Genomic DNA, 21861 nt, shown 5'->3' on the forward strand with positions numbered 1-21861 from the left:
CACAGAGGAAGAAGTGAGGGAAAAGAGAGCAAGTGGCCAAAGTCCTATGTGGTAAAAAGAAGCCTGAACTTTCATCCTGATAGTTTCTCTTAAACACAAGGGTAAAGGGTGCTATACAGCCCTTAAGTAGCTTTTGGTTTAGTGGGGAGGATGCATCCTATGCAGATAATGATAACTCAAGGTAATAGGTTTTAAGGGTCTTAATAAAGGTGCAAAGTGATAAAGGAGTTCCAAAACATAGGGATCCCTTCAACCAGAGATCATCAAAGAAATCCTGTGCTATGTATGGGTGAGGTCTAGCCCAAGACTTACTGGAGAGATTCAGTCTTCCCTTTATCTGCAATGGATTGTTTCTGGGTTCCTCAAGGATACCAAAATCCATAGAGGCTCAAATCCCTTATATAAATTGGTATAGTATTTTCACAGAACCTACATATCCTTCCACATACTTAAAATCATCTCTAGATTACTTATGATACCTAGTATAATGTAAATGCTAGGTAAACAGTTGTTATGCTATTTAGAGAATATTGATGAGAAAAAGTCTCTACATGTTGAGACAGATGCATTTTTTTTTCTGAATATTGTTGAGCCCTGGTTGGTTGAATCCATGGATGCAGAGCCTGCAGATATGGAGATCAGACTGTAGTTTGTTTACATTATCAAGGGAGCAGGCATGTATGGGGTGGTTTAGTGGAATAGCATTTAAGATTCATATGAAGGCCCAGTAGGATCTGAGACTGTAAAGCTATGGTGGTCAGGTTAGGGAGGGCCCAGAGCCAGGTATTTCTCTTCAGCAGGTGTTATGGGAAAGAAGCAGGCAAACTCAAAGTGTCCTGGAAAATGGAGGCCTAAAGCCTGATCCAGGTGAAGATTTTAAGAAGTTCAGAAAGAAAAGCCATTTGGTAGGTACAAATGCAATTATGCCTAGAGATAGAGCCAGAATGCAGGAACCAAAAGAGGGACATGGCACAGGAAGGTGATGCAATGGGAGACAAGAGCAGAGGCTTGCTGCTTCTGGGGCAAAGACACATTTTGGTGGAAGACGGCGTGGGTGGGGGTGATATGATCTAGTGATTTCTCTTCACTTCTCTGGGATATCCTAAAAGTACTTCCTGGTACTCACCTAAATCAAGGAAATATGGCCCAAGTGGTGCCTGAGGGGGCCAACCAGGCAGAGGCCAGTGTGGCTCAGGGAGAAAGAAGCTAGGGTTACATAGAAGGCCACTGCCTTGTGCTGTCACCAGGTTCTGAAGGGACTTCTGGAGACCACATTGTGGTGGGAAACTCAGCAATGACATGGTGACAGATTCTGAGGTAACAGGGACAAAGACATGAGAAGATAAGGCAAAATGGTGGCTTAGAGTCTGTGTGGCAGGGAAATAGAAGATGCTGGACTGGGATTCTGGAGACAGGTGGGAACTGGGGGCATGGAGGAGTGCAGAGGGGACGTGTATATGGAGGGGATCAGTATGAAGGGAAAAGGAGAATTAAGGAGAGGATGGGAGCTTCCACATTCTGAGGAAGTATAGTCAGTGGAGGAATCAAGGGGTACTCCCCAGGGAAGTTGGGAATAAAAAGTCAAAGAGTTTCCAAAATGCAAGGAGGATGAGGAGTGGAAGCAGGTGGTGAGGCTGGTTCTGGCAATGGCCAGTTTCAAAACAGTGTCCTATTTCCTTTGCTAGTGGGTGACCTCTGCCTGTCCATTCTCTTCTACAAATTATAAACTTCCCCCAGGGCATTATTTTTCCATGACATGTTCCTTGCCCATTCCATTCTCCATGTGTTCCCCATTCCATAGTGAGTCAGTGTCTCTGGAACAAGTTAATGTCAAACACTTCTCACTCCACGTCACCCTCTGCCACATTACACACAGGCTTCTCCACCATATTTGTCAGTACTGAAATTAGGTCACTGAGTTGTCCGTGGTTGTTGTTTGCAATCTTCACCTGACTCATGCAATGTAGTCATTCTGTCTTTCTCCTGGCTGCCTCTTGCACAAAGGGTCCCTGGCACACTGTACGTGCTTCATCTGCACTCCACTGGCTGACTGACTCAGGCCCTTTGGATGCCCTGGTACTTCTGCCTTCTGGATTCTCTTTCCCTCACCTTTGTCACTTCCCCAACCAGGCCTTTGAACACCTAATATGAATCAGACTCTCCAATGTGTCCTCTTTCTTAAAATCTGGTAATTTTCTTCAAAGCACTTACCCAGCTTTTAATGACGAATGCATGTGTGTGTTTATATTCTCTCTCCCCCATCAGGCAGTAAGGTCTAGCAGAGCAAAGACTGTACACCACTTGGTTACCACTGTATAGCCTGGGTCAGGTACACAGTAGGTGATTGATTACTCCATAATCAATGAGTACGTAGTATTCCAAATTGCTTTGAGTTTAATCATAGAGCAGAATATGAAAACAAACAAACAAACAAAAAGATATAGGTGATGAAGGGTTGGGAGACCATTCTGGAGGGGAAATTTAGATCTCCTTGCTACAGCTGTTGTGAGCTCTTACATTGTACACCAAATCCACTTGGAACTAGAGGAAGGTATTTGTATCTTTTTCTCCCTCAGAACAACTTGATGGAGGGGCTGGACCAGATTCCTCTGGAGCTGGTGATGGGGGAGACATCTCGGTTCTGGTCTCCTTGGCTGATAAATCAAGGGCAGCCAACTGGACCACACCTGAGCAGGGAGGCTGCTGGCCATCGTCCATGGCTGTGTGGGTGTTAGCACTTGAAGTCTGGCTGCTGTTGTCTTCTGTCCAGTTATGCTGCTGCAGGTGTGTGTAGTGTTCAGGAGGCTCTGCCGTGAGAAACTCCAGCTGCTAAAGGGAAACAAGAATAAAAAGAGTGGACAGTGTATAGTATTTGTACCAAATAGCTCACTCACTTGGGAGAGAGGCATTTTTGAGGTATAAATTCTCTAGAATGGGCTCTTTGAGCCAGCAGCACATTATGGTAGTACTTAGTTTCGGTTGGCTCAAGAGTAAGTTGCACCATGTCCGTGATTCTTGTTCTTAATTGGAAAATGGGTGATAGCACTTTCCTCTTATTTATGGGGCAGTGGGGATGCTGAAGATGGCAGTTAGGGGAACTGAGTTCCCAAGGTACTTTGTTCCCGAAATGAGGTGTGGGCACATGATCCTGGAATCTGAAATGATGGCAAAATCGGGTTCTCAATGAATGCCCTCCTCCTCTGGCAGGTTGGACACAGTCACACTCTGCCCCCATTGCTCCATACCAATAGAAGTCCTTCTCTGATTTGCTGAGCCCAGTCTCCTAACTGAAACTCCAGCTCTTCCACTTGCTGCCTCAGGGCCTCACGCAAAGTTTGAAGTTGTTCAGCCTCTTCCCTGCAGATAGATAACAAAAAATAACCAAATTTAATGATCACCTCTAAGGGCAGTCTTACATTGTCCCTCTCAAAATGTTGGTCCTGTCTTGGAAATTTCTTTTTTTGGCAGGGTATAGGGGATTGAACTCAAGGGCATCTGACCACTGAGCCATACCCCCAGCCCTATTTTGTTTTTTTATTTAGAGACAAGGTCTCATTGAGTTGCTTAGCACTTAGCTTTTGCTTTGAACTTGGGATCCTCCTATCTCAGCCTCCTGAGCGGAGATTACAGATTATAGGCATGTGCTGCCATGCCTGGCCTGTCTTTGAAATTTCTGAAAAGAGAATGTCGCCTTCTCTATTTGATTCAGTTACAGAAACAGATATATTCTTCAGGAAGGTTGCTTTTTTCTGGGGTGTTAGGCGGGTAGGGGTGCTGAGGATTGAACCCAGGGCCTTATGCATGCTAGGCACGTGCTCTTCCACTAAGTTGTATTCCCATCCTTTTTTTTCTTTAAAACAACTCCATGATAGTATAATTTACCTATCATAAAGTTTACTGTTTTAAAGTTTACCTGATTTGTAATAAATTTAACAAGGTGAGCAACTATTACCATCATCCAGTTCCTGTACCACCTCCCCAAAAAGAACCCTCATGGCCCTGTACAGTTAAATCCTACCCCTATCCTATTGTTCAGGCAATGAACAATGCCTCTGCTTTGGGGACATATTTTTAAGAAAATGTTTTATTAGTACATTATAGTCATATATCATGGTAAGGTTCATTTTGATATAAAATCATTTTTTAAATTCTTTTTTTAAAATATTTTTTAAGTTGTTGATGGACCTTTATTTTATGTATTTATATGTGGTGCTGAGAGTCAAACCCAGTACCTCACACATGCTAGGCAAGCGCGTTACCACTGAGCCACAACCCCAGCCCGATATAAAATCATTTTGATATAAAATAATTTGTTCCATTTCAGTCCCCAGTACTTCACTTTTCCTCCCTCTCCACCGGCCCCTTAGAGCCTCTGACTGGCCTCTACTGATCTTTCTGTTTTTGAGAGATTTGGGACATATTTTTAATCCATGTGAAAATAATGCAGATTTTCAAAACTCTAATAATCTGGACACATATGCATTTGCATGAAACCTATTCACATCCCCTGAAGATTTCCTGCGGATAATCCCCCTCCTCCCAGCCCACTGCCTTTCTTCTGACCTTCTCATATAGCCCTGGCCTTTAAGAGTAAATGTTCCCATCCAGCAAATGACTCTCACAGGCTCCCACTGAGAAAGCAAAAACAAGACCATGAAAGTAAAGGAAAACCTGGCCCGTTTCTCATTAGCCCTGCTCCAGGGTGCTCACCAGTCCTGTCCTGCCCTGATTACCTTCCCTTGCTCCAGGTGTGTGGTCTGGTACTTACTTTTATGACTCCCTCAGATAATTACCTTTCCTCCTCCGACATGTCCCTGGAAAAAAGTGCCTGCTGTCCTGTGAGGTGCTGCTCAATTTCCTCTAAATGCTCCCGGAAACTCTGGCATACAGTCTTCATGGCTTCCATCTCGAGGACTGTGCACTGAGAACGATTAGAAAGAGCTGAGAAAGGTGTTCTTTCTGATGCACTGGAAAAGCTCACCCAGAGAAGGGAATGGGTCTCCGTCCCACTGGGGATCAAAGTTCTCCTGTTAATATAGGAGGAAGAGAATAGGGAGACCCAGCCTTGGGCCTCAGGAAGTAACTAGGGCCCATAGTTAGCTGAAACAGGAAGGCAGAGGTTCTTGGGCAGCCCTTGAGTGGCTATCATTACCTCTCAAAGAGACTGGGTGATGTGGGGCTGCAAAGACATGGAGAGAAGGGGGTGGGGGAGGCCAGCCAGAGGGCTTGTGCTTAGAAAAATTGAATCTCTCATTTAATTTTGTTTAACTTTGGTGCTGAGTACCAAGAACACTGGACACATCTGCTTAGATGGTGTATGCTTGATTAAAGAACATCTGCCTAGAATATATTTTTAATGAGTCATAGCCCTGCTTAGCCACCATTCCTGGAGGTTGAGATCTGCAGCATCAGCTCCACCCAGCTAACAAGCCCACCTAGAATAAGACAGCCAAAGGTTGGGCATCCCATCCTTTCTGGGAGTTGGAATCTGGAATTGAGCTCCATCTACATTCTCCACCTTGCTTTCCATTACTTCTAATGTGAATCATCCTTCAAATTTTACATTCTCTCTAGAACTGTGCCTTTGCCTTGGTTTCCTAATTTAAACATATTCCTGCAGCATCTGAAATTGCAGAATTCTCTCCACCTAACAACTCTGACCTGTGTTAAGATACTTAATCAAACTCTAGCATGGCTTCTAGTATAACAAGACTCTGTTCCTAGAATGCTTAGCTCCAGCCCCTAATTAAAATGCCTGCCTAAAAAAAGCTCAGGGCTTTTTTATAGTTTGCTTTAGCCAAAACCTGGCATAGACCCCTGACCTACCTTTCTTACATCATTTACTAAAAGGGGCTTAAAATTGTGAATGTATACCTCTTACAACTCAGAATTGTCTTTCTCAAGGACCCAAGAACCATTCCTTTGAGACATACTCGTCTGGAAGGCTAGGGACTATTGCCCAGACTCTGTGGGAGGGTAGAATCCTAGTTTCAGTACCTGTCAGCTGGCTGAACAGCATTTACACTGACCAACCTTTTGTAAGTTTTCTCATCTCTGACTCTATTAAGCTCCTCTTCTTCCCTTTCTCTTACTTTCTTTAAAATGCCTAAATGATCTGTGTGCAAATCAGAATGGAGCTCAGTTCTTTCCCCTACCACCAGCAGTTGAACAAAATCTCTTTTCACTGCTCTGACTTCCGTCTGCTGTGTATCTTTGACACACTCAAGCTCTGTCCATTTGTGGGACACTCTGATGATATGCTGAGTTTTTACCCAGCTGTCTCCCTCATTTTGCAATCTGGTTGGATCATGCTTTGAATAAACCCAGGACCCAGGACCCTAGGATCATTACCTACCCAACTCTGGATGAGGTTAATGCTTATTGGACCTTAAAGTTATCTCTACCAGGTTCCCCAGACCCCATCACTGTGCCTAGCTGCCTGCTCACTTTTTCCCTTCTCATTAACATAATTCTACTTAGGGGCAGCAATGTGTCTAGCTGAAGAACTACATTTCCCAGCATCCCTTGCAGATAGGACAGCCAATGGAATGGAAGCAGAGAGCCTGATGTGGGCCTTTGAGACACTCTTTAGAGGAATCTGACATGGCTAGCAAGCCCTTTTAACATTTTCTTCTCACCCCTCCACAGAGACAAACCTTATACCTAGGCTAATTCCTCCAGTCCTGTTTCTAGGAAGTTCCATATTTCTTATCCTTCTCCCCAAAACCACATGGCCAAGATCCTGGCAGTCCTATGATTGTTCTTTTCAGAACTGTCATGATGATAATACTTTCTTTTTGCTTTGAGAGTTAAGTTTTGAGTTTATCCTCCAAATTTTATAATTTTTTAATGCACCATTTAACTGCCTCAGTCCGAGTGTATGTGAACCAGCAATAAGGAAACTCTGAAGCATTATTGATGTTGGCAAGAGTGCTTGGAAGATGAACTTATTATGGCCTTTAAAGCCAGAAAATATCCTGGAGACCATGAGGGCTTCCTTCACAGACACACGTTCTGAAAAAGAATGGTTATTAACTTTGTGATAAAAAAAATGGCAGCCAGATTTCAAACGCAAGCCTCCAGATTCATCTCTTTTCTTCTCGGTACCTGACTGGGTCACAACAGGGCCTATGAAGTAGCTAGACAGGTGGAGAAATTATCTGTCCCTCAGGAAGGAGTTGATTAAGTGGTTCAAGTGTACTCCTATACAATATCCAAGACTGGCCAGCTGGTTCAAATTCACCTCAAAGTCCTGGGACAGTCAGATTAGGCCCTTCAAAAGATGTTACTCAAGTTGGCTGGACATCATAAACATTGGGTTTTAGGCTCCATCTAGATCTTTCAGGGTGACCCTTCATAATTGGATGGTGTGGGGTTGGATTTGGAAATAACCAATGGAATGTTCACATTCCCCTCAGTGATGTGGAAGATTCTGAAAGGCTGCCATCTTCTGGTCATTTGGAAACACAAAGAAAATACATTTTAGCCCTAGAACAGATAAGGAAACAGTTTGCAAGGAAGGAAACTTTATGCAAGGAAGAATGTATTTTGTACTCTTTTGGGGGGGTGTCTGGTACCAGGATTGAACTCAGGAGCACTCAATGACTGAGCCACATTCCCAGCCCTATTTTTTATTTTATTGAGAGACAGGGTCTCACTGAGTTGCTTAGTGCCTTGCTATTGTTGAGGCTGGCTTTGAACTCATGATTCTCCTGCCTCAGCCTCCTGAGCTGCTGGGATTACAGGCCTAAGCCACCACACTTGGCTTTTTTTTTTTTCTTTCCAATTTAAGGTCATAAGGTTAAACCCTAATCTAATACAAGTTCTGTTCTACTGACCCAAACCCATTAAAACAGGCTCAGGCCTGTAACCGTGAGCTGGTGGCACGCACACTCATTCCAACTCCTGCTTGTTTAAAACCTACATAGCCATCTGAGGATGTCCACTGTGCATTCACTTCTAAGAATTTATTCGTATCAGCAAACCTTTATTTTAGATATCCCAGAAGACCACAAAAATGGCCATGTGTTTCTCTACAGTGAAACCACTGGATAAGCTGGAGGTGTTTCTCTGTGTCATATGTTTTACCTAAAATTGCTCTTAGTTTTAACTTCTGTTTGGAATTCTTGTTATGTAAAAGGAGATATCCATGCCTGCCTATAATCTTCATTTGCTCCAAGACGCATTTTCTAGTTAATTTTCTCCTAAATATCTTTCCTAACCCTTGCCAACACATAGCATTTAACTTAAAGTCATTTTTCTCTGGAATATTTTTCAGGCCTTATAAACCCAGGCTCACTCTCAAGGTGGCAGATGTTGCTGCATTACGCACCTTTTTCCTCTTTGTTCTTTAAGTTTCTTTGTGTGACCTCTGGGCTCACCAAGGAATGCAATCCCTTATTTTCACTTGTTCTCCTGTGTGTGTGTGTGTGTGTGTATGTCTCTGTGTGTGTGTATGTCTCTGTGTGTGTGTGTGTGTAGGCATGTATGTATGTCTGCTTACAAGCACAAATACACATGTGCATAATTGCATGTGTTTTGATTGTTTCCTTTGAATGTGTGTTTCTGGTTCCTTGGATCTAAATAAAGATAAACATTAACATCTAGTAAAACTCTATATAGTATTCATTTAAGTAGGTATATAATACCAAATTAATTTGGTAAAAGTACTTTTTTGTATAATTGCAAGCTCTAGAAGGGGAGAAGGCTAAGGCAGTATGGGACAAGGTATCTTAAACCGTGGGCTGGTGGCACGCACACTCATTCCAACTCCTGCTTGTTTAAAACCTACATAGCCATCTGAGGATGTCCACTTTGCATTATGGGCCACAAAGCCTCCCTATTTTCAGCAGAAGTGCTGATATGTCATAGGGTCAACCCAGTAGGAGCATCTATTTCTAGATGATAAGTTGTTCCACCCAGATGGGACTATGCAGGCCCAAGGCCTAAAGTAGGAAGAAAGGGAAGACCTCTGGTCTAGACTCAGGGTCACCCCTAGACCTACGTTAGTCTCCTGTCTAAACTGCATCCTTGCCTAGTACCTGGCTCTGGGTTCCTGAGCCTAAGTTTCTCTAGGGCTGTGTCTGTCTGTGTCTGTGTTCTGCCTTCCAGAAGCTGTAGTCCTTCTACCTGCTTAGATGCTCACTAGTGCCAGATGCCCACTTTCTCTCTCAGTCCTCAGAATCATGCTCCTACAAATTTCTGAAGACTCCTCCAATACCTCATATGCTCCAAGCCTTCAGTAGCAATGGTCTGACCAGGCTGTGCTACTTGATCTGCTGTGCTCCTGGATGCCAGGGCTTGCCTGATGAAGTAGGTATCCTTCTAGAACTTGTGTCAAGCTGCTCTAGACTCTGGGGCTTATGTATTCATTGACTCAACCACGTCAAATAACCTCTTGCAGCTGGACACTTTTGTTTGTGCCATGGGAGACTGGGTTACCTTTTTTTCCCCTTTGTTCAATTGTGGTCAAATCACTGAATGAAGGATAGTCTAACTGAGTATCTATACTCATCTGTTGTCACAGATACCTGACTTTAATATCAAGTGATAAATTGAATGATAGTGCTTCTCAATTGATGCATGTTTGGAATCTCCTCAACACAATCAATAAGTGATTTGTATTGTTTTCAAGGGTGGATGTGAACAGACGAGGTACTATCTTATTGCTTGAATAAAACTTTCTCTTACAAGAAGATAACCTTCATTCATGTATCATTTAAAAATATTCCAAATTCCTGCTAGTTTTGAAATGTGAAAGAATAAATGTGACAAATTATTTCAACATTCATGTAATTATTTTCTTTATCATCACATTGATAGCTATTTCTATTTGTTGAGATATCATGTAGAAATATGCTTTATCTTTCAAATAATCACTTTCTAATGTTAACATTACTTTTATATATATTTAGAAAATTTAGAGTTGGACACACCTTTGCTTGGAATGGATGTCCAAAACATTCATGTCTTCCAAATTTGAATTTGTATTTATCACTTTGTAGTTTGGAAGTGCTGGAAGAATTATATAACCTCTCTCAGTTCTAGTTCCTGGTCTATAAAAGAGAGAGGACATGGAATATATTAGGAATCCAATAAATATTTATGGTATGTATGAATCCAAGGTCAAAGGACGTAAAGTCATTAAAATGGTTAGTGTAGGTACTCAACAAATATTTATGGAACTGAAGAATTGGAAGGTAACCTAGCAGACACCAAACCCTAGATGCTCAGTAAATCACAATTTCTATTCATTTTCTTTGAATAGCTGCAATCCTAGTGTCTGTGTCCGTCTTTTAACTCTCTCTGTATGCAATTTCATGTGTGAGAGACTTGATTTTTTGAATCAATGGTGGGCCTAGATTATTTCATACCTTGAGGACTGTGGAAAAGAAGGTTCTGGAAGGACTCATTAAATACCTGTTGACTGATCAAAGGCCCCAAAAGGTTGATCAATTTCTAATAACCCCAGTGTCTGTTTTGAAACAAGCCTAGAAAGGGTGGACCAAAGTCCCTCTACCTGACATGAGGAGTTCTAGGTTCAAGAGGTGAGCAGAAGTAAAACAGTATTAATAACTGAAGATGAGAGGAACACCCAACTAATATTACCTAGAACTTCTCTGTAGCAGACTGTGCTGAGTACTTTACAAGCTTATTTAATAATAAGACAATCCATATCTGCAGACTGCCTCATCTCCTTATTTGATAGGGTGGACCCAGAGAAATTAAATGGCTTGGGCAAAATTATTTAGCTAAGAAAAAATGTAAGATCCAGAACTTCTCAGCTAGACTGAACCGGAGATGAGGCGAGTGCATGAATGCTGACAATCTTGGGGATATGTGTTTACTGTTTTATGCCTTAGTTTTCCCTTCTGTAAAATGAGGACCAATCATAAAATCTGCCTTCCTTGCTTCAAAAGGTGATTGATCTAGAAGCACGAAATAAGAAGAGATTTGGGAGAATATGCCCTCCATGATAAAGTACTCTACAAATAGTTCCCGTGATTTAAATCAGGAGGGCGATCCCCAAGATCTCACATTCAGGAAGGAAGCCTCGACCTTATCCCTGAGGCATTAGTGGTGCCTTTGGTGCACTTGCCTTCTCATCTTTGCAGGGGAAACACTTACAGAACAAAGCTCCCTCATGGCGGCCTCCTGAAGGGCTTTCAAGGTCCTCGTGAACTGGGCTTCTGGGTGATCTGCATGTGAGCCCAGGCCGTGCCTACAGACTGGAGGTGCAGGGCCGGGGCTTGGCCTTTCTGCACAGCAGTGGGGATGGTGATGACAGCAGACACAGCAGAGGGTGGGGGTCGTGTGGCAGGTGCCCACTGGGTAAAGACTATGGAAACCCGTGTCCAGAGAGACCGATTTGGTGAGGGGCGGGGACCTCTGAGCGAAGGCCTTGTCACTTGGGGATGAACAGCAACGCCAGGGCTGGGGTTCACAGGTGTAAGTCTGAACAGAAACATCAGCGACCTGTCTCGCTTCTGTCCCTGGTCTTGGTCCTGTGGTAGTCAGAGGGTCACACAGAGTGCATTCTAAATCTGTGCTGCCACAGTCAGTCCCCAAGGCCATGGTACTGTGAGCAGCTGACACCAGATTAGAGGACATCTGGGCCCACACAGCCTGGGAGCGGCCAGCGTTTGAGTCAGTGGGAACATCTCCAGGCAGTTCATTGAGGTGGGAAACAGACCTGTCCGATGTTTGGCCAAGGTCAACTGAAGAGGATGTGACTTCTCTGTGCTTAGGAAGTTGCTGTGGTGGCCTCTCTTGTACTAGTGAGGTGTGGCTGGTGTAGGGACAGAACTTGCTGCCCTCTTCTGCTCCTAGGGCCTCCAAGTCCACATGAGGGAAATTGTCTTGAGTCTGATGAATCCCAGGCAAACTTTGAGACTCACAGTAGTGGCCTTGTGCAAGCCCTTCCTCTGTTCCCTCAGGCCCCAGAGTCCTGTCCTTCTCTTCTATGATGTGGGCCAATCCCAGAGGGCCACAAAATGTGGAGGTGACCATGGCTCCAGGGCCTTCGTATTCAGCATGGGACACTGGCGGGGGCTGCCACAGATGATGGCCGACTTCCCTTGGGTGTTCTTTCCCAGTGGCGGTCTTGGCCAGGGTAGCGTCTGGGATCAACAGCTCTGGTGGCCCCTCTGTGGCCTCAAGCTGAGGCTCTTCCTCTACCACAGATGCTGAAGCCTTTTCTTCCAAGATGCTCCAGTCTTGGCTAGAAAAAGATGTGCTCACCATGCTCTTGGAACCAGACCTCTCTGACTCCTGCTGACAGTCCTGGGATGACACTAAGCTGTGGCTCTGATCTCCTGGCTTTCTGCCTCTGTTCTCAGCAGGACTCTGGCTGCTTGGGAAGGGAGGCATCTGCAGGAGCAACCGGGACAAAGGGAAAGGTGTCAGGAGGTGGGGAAGGCAATAGAGGTAAGGTTGTAAGTGTCATCATGGTCAACTCCGAAGTTAGGAGACAAAAGTTACAGGCTCAAGCTCTACATCAGTGAGTGCTTCATCCGGCATCAGCTTATGAGGCTCCACTTTCTTGATTAAAAAAGTTAAAAGGATGGGGCTGGGGTTGTGGCTCAGTGGTAGAGTGCTTGCCTAGCATGCGGGAGGCACTGTGTTGGATCCTCAGCACCACACAAAAAGGAAGAAAGTAAGAAGGAAAGAAAGGAAGAAATAAGGGAAAAAAAGAAGGGATGGTATTGTGTCCATCTACAACTAAAAAAATATATATTAAAAAAATGAAAAGGAAAGGTGGAATATTCTGGAACCTCGTCTACAGTGACTCCATCATCCTCTGCCCCTTGACTGCACATGGCATGTGCCTCCAAACCCTTCTGAATCTGGCAGCCACCTTCAACTTATCTTTCCTTCTAAGTTAGCCATTAGTGAGGGTAGGGTGGACCATGTGGGGTGAGCAATAAGGGCCCTCTTCCTACCTGGAAGGGCGGGGCTTCCGGTGGCTCCTCCAGAAACCCACTGCTGTCAGACTGACAGCTGTTTGTTCTGTCCACCCTGGTGCCTGTGGGAAGAAAGAGGCCTTGAGTTCAGTAAAATAAAAACATGCTGCCAACAGGACCCCCTAGGTGCCCGGCATGTCAGAGAGCCTCCACAAATGCCAAGCACATAGGAATAAAGGAATTCCATTACTTTCTCTCTTAGTTGCTAAAGAGTTCATGTAAATCTGCGTCTCAAGTTTACTAATACAAAGAGGAAAGCATGTACTAAAAGAAGGGGAACTAACTTCTCTCAAAACTAAATTACAGCCAGGCATGGTCATGCATGCATGTAATCCCAGCAGCTCGGGAGGCTGAGGCAGGAGAGTCTCGAGTTCAAAGCTAACCTCAATAACAAGGTGCTAAGAACTCAGTGAGACCCTGTCTCTAAATAAAATACAAAATAGGGCTGGGGATGTGGCTCAGTGGTTGAGTGTCCCTGAGTTCAGTCCCTGGTACCCCTCCAAACAAACAAACAAACAAAAAACTCAATAACAATATGGTTGTGAGCATATTCTTTACTAAGGGGAAGAAAATTCAGAAGGAGACCTTACACGCCTTAAATGCTACACTAATAAAACAGTAAAAAACTAAAATTTGTATGTGTGTGTATATTTACATATTCTTTTTCCTTTTACTAAATTGTTACTAAATTTTAGATAAGAATCTTTTCCTAAGCCAGGTGTGGTGGCACAAGCCTGTAATCCCAGTGGCACAGGAGGTCAAGGCAGGAGAATCGCAAATTCAAAGACAGCCTCAGCAACTTAGTGAGGTCCTAAAGCAACTCAGTGAGACCATTCTTGAAATAAAATATTAAAAAGGGCTGGGAATGTGGCTTAGTGGTTAAGTGACTCTGGGTTCAATCCTGGTACACACACACACACACACACACACACAGAGATAATTGAATAAACAAAAATAATAGCAATGTGTTATGGGGATTATAACAAAGACCTAGAAAAGTGAAAAGTCTGCAAAAATAAGCACTTATTATTATAAAACTGAGTTGTGTGCATGGTAATAGCTACCCCAAAGATATTCCTTTAACATGGGCAATATGTACAGAACATTTAACTTGGGTAATAGACTTGTTTACTTATTGTCAGAGAAAATAAAGACTATTGATTGTGTATTTATTATAGAAATAAATACATTTTAAATATACAAATCAAATGTATATTTGTGTAACACATGTGATTTTACTGCTTTTATTATAATTTTAACTCAATCAGTATTAAAACTTTCTAGATCCTTTCAGAGTTAGGAGAAAAATTTGTGCTTCTGTGAAAAAATAAATGATGATGATGGTAGTAAACTTTCAAAAGCTCAGTGCAGAATATAATTTTTTTAAAGTATTATGCAACGGGCCCTGTCATTTTGGCACAACCCTATAGTGTGGACACCCTGTCTTCAAATATTTTCTACATGAAACCCATCTTGCAAGCTTATCATACAAGCTTCAGGACCCCTGGCTGCCTGTTACTACTCACTCCCAAAGCCCCTCTGCAGTACAGTATGCAGACAGGAGAGAAGAGGACAGGACTAACTTCCACTCTTCACTCCCCACCCCCATATTACATAGCATTAGAAACCCAACAGGATGCTTGAACCCTTGTTGGAGGATGGCAAGGTAGACTTTGCAACCTCTTGTTCTTTCTTTATGTTTTGGTATAAAATTTGCACTACAAACTGAAGGACTCCCAGTACGTCATTATTATTTCACCTTTCCAGATAATATCTAAGTAATTTTTATTCTGGAGTATAAACTTCACATATGATGTTTGCCATTCCCCTTCTTACAATGAAAAATGAAATGATAAATCAGAATATTAGAATAAAATGATGTGTTACAGAGTATTCATCCACAGACTGGGTGGCCCATAACAGTCTGGTTCAAATGCAAATACAGATGTCCCTGGTATGGGTAGGAGATTGGTTCCAGGACCTCTCCCAGAATTCCAAAATCCTCAGATGCTCAAGTCCCTTATATTAAAAAAAAAATGGCATAGTGTTAGCATATAACCTGCACATATCTTCTTTGTTTTTCAAGTTAGGTTTTCTTTGTGGGAGAGACGGAAATTATTGGTGATTAAATTCAGGGGCACTTGACCACTTAGCCACATCCTGAGCCCTATTTTGTATTTTATTTAGAGACAGGGTCTCACTGAGTTGCCTAGCGCCTCACTTTTGCTGAGGCTGGCTTTGAACTTGCCATCCTCCTCCCTCAGCCTCCTGAGCTGCTGGGATTACAGGCATGTACTACCATGCCCTGCTACGTGTACTTTGTGTTTTTAGGATGCTTTTCATGTAATTTAAATCTTCTTAGATTATTTATAATAGCTAATACAATGTAAATGTTATGTGTTGTATATGATCAGTTATAAAAGCTTTGTTCCTCCGAATATTTTTGATCTGTGGTTGGGCTGTGGATGCAGAAGCCCTTCATGTATGGAGGACAGAATAAACAACCATATACATGAAAGGCCTCTAAAAAGTACAAGGAGTAATCTCCTCTAAAAGGGGTATATTTGTCATATAACTGTTACTTTTCATTAACTATTTATAAAGCAAAAACAAACAAATCTCTGAAACGGACTTAAGAGAATCTGTGAGTCCATCAGGCTTTAAGAACCTCACTTGTGTGGTGAGATCAAATGGTGGAGTTGGGCATGGCTCTGTCAGGAACGAAGCTTTTTATCTTGTGTTTGCTCTAACGTTGAATGCATGCATCTAAATTAGTTTAAGAAACTCAGCAAGCAAAATGTGGGACAATTTACAGGTGGGTTAATTTCTTTAGGAGGTTCAAAATTCTTGCTCCTTATAAAGCACCTTTTCAGCAACTAGACCCTAAGCACCTAGATACTGGGCTTCCAAATTCTAAATATTCCCTTAGGGTTGTAGGAATTAAAAAAGACAAAGGATAAGAAATCACCTAGCTCAGGACGGCTATGATGGATTATTAAACAAACAGACAAAAACAAATGTGTATCATTTATCACTCCCCCACCCTCATATGAATGTGTATCACAAGGGAGGCTGGACTTCAGGAAAGGCAGTTGGGATTTTGCTAAGAGTAACAGCAATGGTACCAGCATGTCCAGGTCAGTCCCTGAAGCTAGCTAGACCAAGAGTGAGCAACCCAAGTCTCAGGATCCTCAAGAGAATTTCCCCTGAGCACTTAACATATCCAAGAGCCAGAGCTCTTCCTTACTCTGCTAAATGGGGGCTTTGACTTCCAACTTGGCTGCTACCAGTCCTTGTCCTCCAGCTAGATCTTATTACCCGAGCCTTCCACTCCTGACTGGCTCTTGTTCCAAACCAGTTAGATAAATAGAACCCTTCACTACCAACCTTCCACATGATTTTATTGTGTTGTTTCAATGGCTGGTTCTCCCACCAGGCCAACTTCTCTATGATGAACACTGCTGAAATGCTGCTAGGCTCCGTGACTGAATCATCTAGAAGATCTGGAGCCACCCATCTGGTTCAAATTCTCAATCTTTTATTTATGAGCTATGTAATCTGGGGGAAGTCTGCTTGCCCTCTTTGTGTCTGATCCCTCATGTGGAAAGAATGAATATGATACTGTTATTTGTGGAGTTTTGATTAGAATAATATCCACTATTGTCATGTATGTAAGAAATAAAAAAAATCTAATTTTATATATATATATATATTTACTTCATGTGAAAGATATTGAAAGATATTATATGAAAGTCATTATATATATATATATATATATATATATATATATATATATTTCCTGCAGAGCATCATTATTATAACTCAATCACTATTGATATTATTATTAAACATCATGAATGATCATTGTGATTAATATTCGTTATAAGTTTCCTTTTTCAGTACACAGCTGTCTTCATGAATATCAGTTTTATCCTCCCAATTAGGTGGACCCTGCCTGGTGCAGGACTACTTCACTGTTATATACATTTAAAAACATTTTGTGCCTGGGAGGAGGCTAATGCCTCAGGCACTTTATCTAAATAATCACTAGATGGCAGCATTACACCAACCACAGAGTGAGGAGCCAGATCCCTACCAAGAACCTTGGGATGGTTCAAATGAGTAAGCCAAGTCAACCTGAAGGCTGCTTTTCTGGACTGTAATGATAATAAAAGCTTCTGAATCTTAAGTGAAAATTTTTACATCTTAAATAGTCTGTTCATAAAGGCTCAGGGGAAAAAAACCTATGGAATTGAAAGGTTAAGAAGGGAGAGGGAAAAAAAGAATAGTATGGCAGGCCAAAGTTGTATAGAGAAAGAGAACAACCTGAAAGTGTTTGGACTCATTGCCTTCATCAGAGATTCTAATTCATTTATGTCATTGCCAAGTTCCTATCTCTTCCATCTTATAATGATAGAAAATTTCTGTGAGAGCTCAGGGTTGAAGCTGAGTCACAGACCAAGGTATCTTAGAATTGGAGTGGACTTTGCAGATGAGGCAAATGCAAACACCCTTAGGAGGTGAGCAGTTAGCCTAAGTATGTGAAGCAGCTCGGTTCAGGACCAGGAGTGGTGTGGTGTGGGTTTTGTGGACTACTCTGGTTGTTCCCCAAGGGCATTTAAAAAATTAATTTAAAAATGTTTTCTAGACTAACAAAATCTCTCCATTGGCCACAGTCTCCAGGTAAGAAGTCAAGATGGTGTCATGTACCATATAATGCAGGAATCCCTTCTAGAATAATCCTAATAGATGTCACCTAGCAGTGTTCACAATTCTTGTTATGGGGAATCGTTCCTATGTGATTAGAACCTAAAAGCATATTATACTTTTCAGAAAATGCTGAAATCCATAGAATTTTCCATTTATTGATCACAGTAAAACTCAGTGAAGTAACAAACAGAACACAACTAACCCCCTTTTCTGAAGACAGTTCTCTTGTACTTTCCAGGTCTTTCTCCTTAGTGTAGTCCCCCCAGTCCCTTTAGATCAGTCCTCATAGGACAGGATTTCCTATTGTTTGTCCCTTGTACTTTCCAATAAGCTCTTACTTAATAATGCTTGCTGTAAAGCCTGGCTTCCAGATCTTGTTTCCGAAGCCAGCTGAGAACTGGTCTGGCCAGCATGGTTGGCAGGAAGATTGTTCTCGTCCCTATTTCCGGGTATTTTGGTTCCATACACAGCCTAAGATTGTGGAGTTTAGTTAGAAATGGTGCTCCCAGGGTTGGGTTACGCCAACATGGGCCTCTACTTTGAAACTAAGGAAAACATATTCTGAAAACTAAATGAAGGATTTAGCTTGTATCCTTGTGGAATTGCTCATTTGAGATCATAGTGCCTTCCTGTCAAGGATGATTTTGATCATCAATTAAATAATTTATTTTTATTTTATATTCTCTAAGAATGGAGAATATTATGTCTGCCTTTCACCTTAGTTTTGGTCTTAGTTCATGAATTTTTGTATATTGTACATGTTATAATTTCTGTTTTTATCTTGTTTTGTTGGCATACTTTTGGTATTTATTTTGCTCATTCATTTTGCTTTTTTACTTTTCTTTGATTCTTTATTTTGAATGTGAATAGAATTTTTGAATGATGCTTAAGTCTATTTCTTTGTTTAGATGTATTTATTCCATGTATTTATTCTGAAACCTACTTGCATTATCTATCTATAGCTTGGAAAAATGTTCTTGCTGTGGATCAAGGCACTGTTAATTACTGACGGCAACAGACTTTGGAGGCAGAGTCTGGGTGGCTCTTGAGGAAATCTTAACAAATGAGCCTTGGTCCCCCGTGTCCTATGCAGTCCTAAGATAGTCCACAGTGTCAGCAAAGACACCTGCCCTCATGGAGCTTATGTCTTGACTGTGACCCAGGAGAATTAGTTGTTATGGAAGACATTCCTGAGACAAGTTGATTCTTCCTTCTATGCCAGAAGTCTTGGTAGAAGACTTCCCCTGCAAGGTTTCTATATAACATTCTGATAACTTCCATTAGCAGCATTCTGCTGATGCTTTTGGTTCAAGTTCCTTAGCCCAGGAATCCCACCCCTCCTTTTTTTCCCCTTTCCTTTTTCTCTCTTCCCCCTTCCCTTTTCTCTTACTGATTGCTTCAGTTTAGCTGTTTTTCCTTTGTTCTTTTGTTAGAATAAACTTTCTTCATCATTAAGTGGGGGGGGGTGGTGGAAAGCTGCTTCTCTAAAATTAACTTTTCTTGGCTTAATACCATTACTTGTTGTTCATTATGATAGAAGCAATACATAGTGGTGAAGAAATGGAAAAAGCAAAAAGATTCATATATAATCTAATCATTTAGGAAAATGTTTCTGCAGGTTGAATTGTCTTTGAGCACATGCATGTGTGTGTCTGTGTTGTAAAATAATAATCATAATATGCACACTTTATATCCTGCTTTTGTCACATCATATATTATTTTTTCTTATAAAAATACCATAAAAGATAAAATTTTGTGGCAACTTTTAATTTCTTTATGATTTGCCTTCAGTAACTGGGACTCGGGGTACATGCCACCACTAGCACTTAATGTCTTCAGAAACTACTGAAATTTTAGGAATTTTTACTTCTTGAATTAGTGATTTTTAAAACTCAATCTTTTAAATTTATTTTCTATATCATCAATGAAATAATCTATTTTTATTTCATATTCTCTAAGAATGGAGAATATTATGTCTGCCTTTCATCTTAGTTGTGGTCTTAATTCATAAATTTTTGTATGTAATACATGCTATATTTTCTGTTTTCTTGTTTCATTGGCATGGCATACTTTTTGGTATTTATCTTGCTCATTCATTCTACTCTTTACTTTTCTTTGATTCTTTATTTTAAATGTGAATAGAATATTTGAATGACCTTTAAATCTATTTCTTTGTTTAGATATATTTATTCTAGCTCCATTTTCATGTGATATACATTCAATCTTATTGGTTATAATTGTATATTACCTACTTTTACAATTGTGATGGATGTAGTAAAAATGTGGCACACTGGATACAAATCCTCCCTCTTTTTCTGGAAATAGGTATCATTAATAGTCCATGACAGATTTTTCTGCTATACTGGAATTCAGCCTCAGCATCTTTGTCAGATCAAAATTACTAGTGGCTAAAACTAATCAGAACACACGTTTTTAACCGTCCTTTTACTTACTGGTGTATCAATAAAAACTGACCTAATTTCATGCGTAAGTAGATCTGATTTTGAGTTGGATCATAGTTATCACAGAGACTAGAAAGAGAATAAAAGGAGATAAAGTAAATTGCATAGCTTACTCTGACACTCGATATTTGATAGTTTTATTAATATAATTAGTTTTCAATTCATATTCTTTTGCCAGTGGACTATATTTCCTTTGTTTCTTTGTCCCCTCCACCCACAGTAATTCCAAAGGCTTATAGAATATTTTTGTATTTAACGATATTAACATCAAAATTTTACCCATTTCAAATTATAATTGTCAATGTTGAGAACTAAACAGTATCTATTGACTTCCTAATGAATCCATATTTAACAGTTTTTCTTTTATTATAACTTTCTAAGACATGATCTAGAATTTTAGATCCAGTAATTGTTATTTTTTAAATATTCATGATAATTTATCTTATTCACAATTATATTTATAATTCTTCAGACTCTGTCTTGCCTGTCCACTCAAACAGGACTCCCTTATCTGGTAGGCTGCTATATATCTTGTACACTTCTTTTTCAGGAAGAATCCATGGATGCTCTATTTCCTTGGCCTTTGCTTATCTGAAATGCTGCTTCATATGAACACCTGAAAGCATATAGAATTTTTTTTTTTTCATACAGGGGATTGAACTCAGGGACACTCGACCACTAAGCCACATTCCCAGCCCTATTTTGTATTTTATTTAGAGATAGGGTCTCAATGAGTTGCTTAGTGCCTTGCTTTTGCTGAGGCTGGCTTTGAACTCGAGATCCTCCTACCTCTATCTCTGGAGTCACTGGGATTACAGGGGTGTCCACTGTGCCCATCACATCCATGGAATTTAAAGTATAAAGTTTACTACTCAAGAATTCTAAACTGGTCTGGGTGGTGTATTGCTATAATCCCAGTGACTTGGGAGGCCAAAGCAGAAGGATTATGAGTTCAAACCGAGCCTCAGCAACTAGTGAGGCCCTAAGCAACTCAGTGAGACTTTGTCTCTAATAAAAATATAAAAAAGGGCTGGGGATATAGCTCACTGGTTAAGTAACATTGGGTTCAATTCCTCCTACAAAAAAAGAAAGAAAGAAAGAAAGAAAGAAAAAAGTATGCACCTATACTATCTTCTGGCATCTGACATGAGGACATTTGCTGAGATATCAATGAGAAAAAACAAAAATGAAAAAAAACCAAACCCCTATGTTTGTCCAATTAATTGACCATTGTATTTTTAAATATATAACTCATCTGGCCCCTCTAGCAGTGCGAATATCTTTCTCTCTAAAAACTGTCAGATTAACACCTTACCTTGAAAATTGTTGAAAAGAACACTCTGGGGTAATATATTCAGAGAATGTGACCCAATGATATCTGTCCCCGATCTTCCTTCCCCTACTATGCTTCTGTCAGAGGAATGAAAAGAGGCCAGGGTTCCTGGAGCTTTGTGGCATAGAGTAATCAGGGAATAATTGGTGACCCAGGATCTTGGAATGAAAAAAGCTAGGATTTTAATATAGTTAGATATTTCTCAAGTAGAACATTTCTATGAATCTATAAAGATTGTATTGTTTAACCACACTTATCTTCTTTGTCTACAAGGATACTTATTTATTAGACCTTCCTGAGATAAAAAGAAGGGGGAAGATCCAATTTTGAGTACTAAATGTTCATTCGTTATCCTGTAAGAATGTCAAGTAGTGGCAAATTTTAATTTAGATCT

General features: G+C 41.0%; 1 protein-coding gene across 2 annotated transcripts in view; it reads right to left on the minus strand.

Annotated features, from left to right (window-relative positions):
- Nucleotides 1-2371: 2371 nt before the first annotated feature.
- The window catches only part of Itprid1 (ITPR interacting domain containing 1), a 122266-nt gene continuing 102776 nt past the window's right edge, over nt 2372-21861 (minus strand). For both annotated transcript variants that reach the window (XM_078039885.1, XM_005319280.4), the window contains exons 10-14: nt 12942-13024; nt 11128-12369; nt 4794-4921; nt 3246-3357; nt 2372-2829 (exon numbers count right to left, since the gene is read on the minus strand). In XM_078039885.1, the coding sequence (XP_077896011.1) occupies nt 2542-2829; nt 3246-3357; nt 4794-4921; nt 11128-12369; nt 12942-13024 (1853 nt within the window). In that variant the 3' untranslated portion in view covers nt 2372-2541. The remainder of the gene's footprint in view (nt 2830-3245; nt 3358-4793; nt 4922-11127; nt 12370-12941; nt 13025-21861) is intronic.

Source organism: Ictidomys tridecemlineatus, chromosome 2 (assembly GCF_052094955.1).
Source record: "Ictidomys tridecemlineatus isolate mIctTri1 chromosome 2, mIctTri1.hap1, whole genome shotgun sequence".
NCBI lineage: Eukaryota > Metazoa > Chordata > Mammalia > Rodentia > Sciuridae > Ictidomys > Ictidomys tridecemlineatus.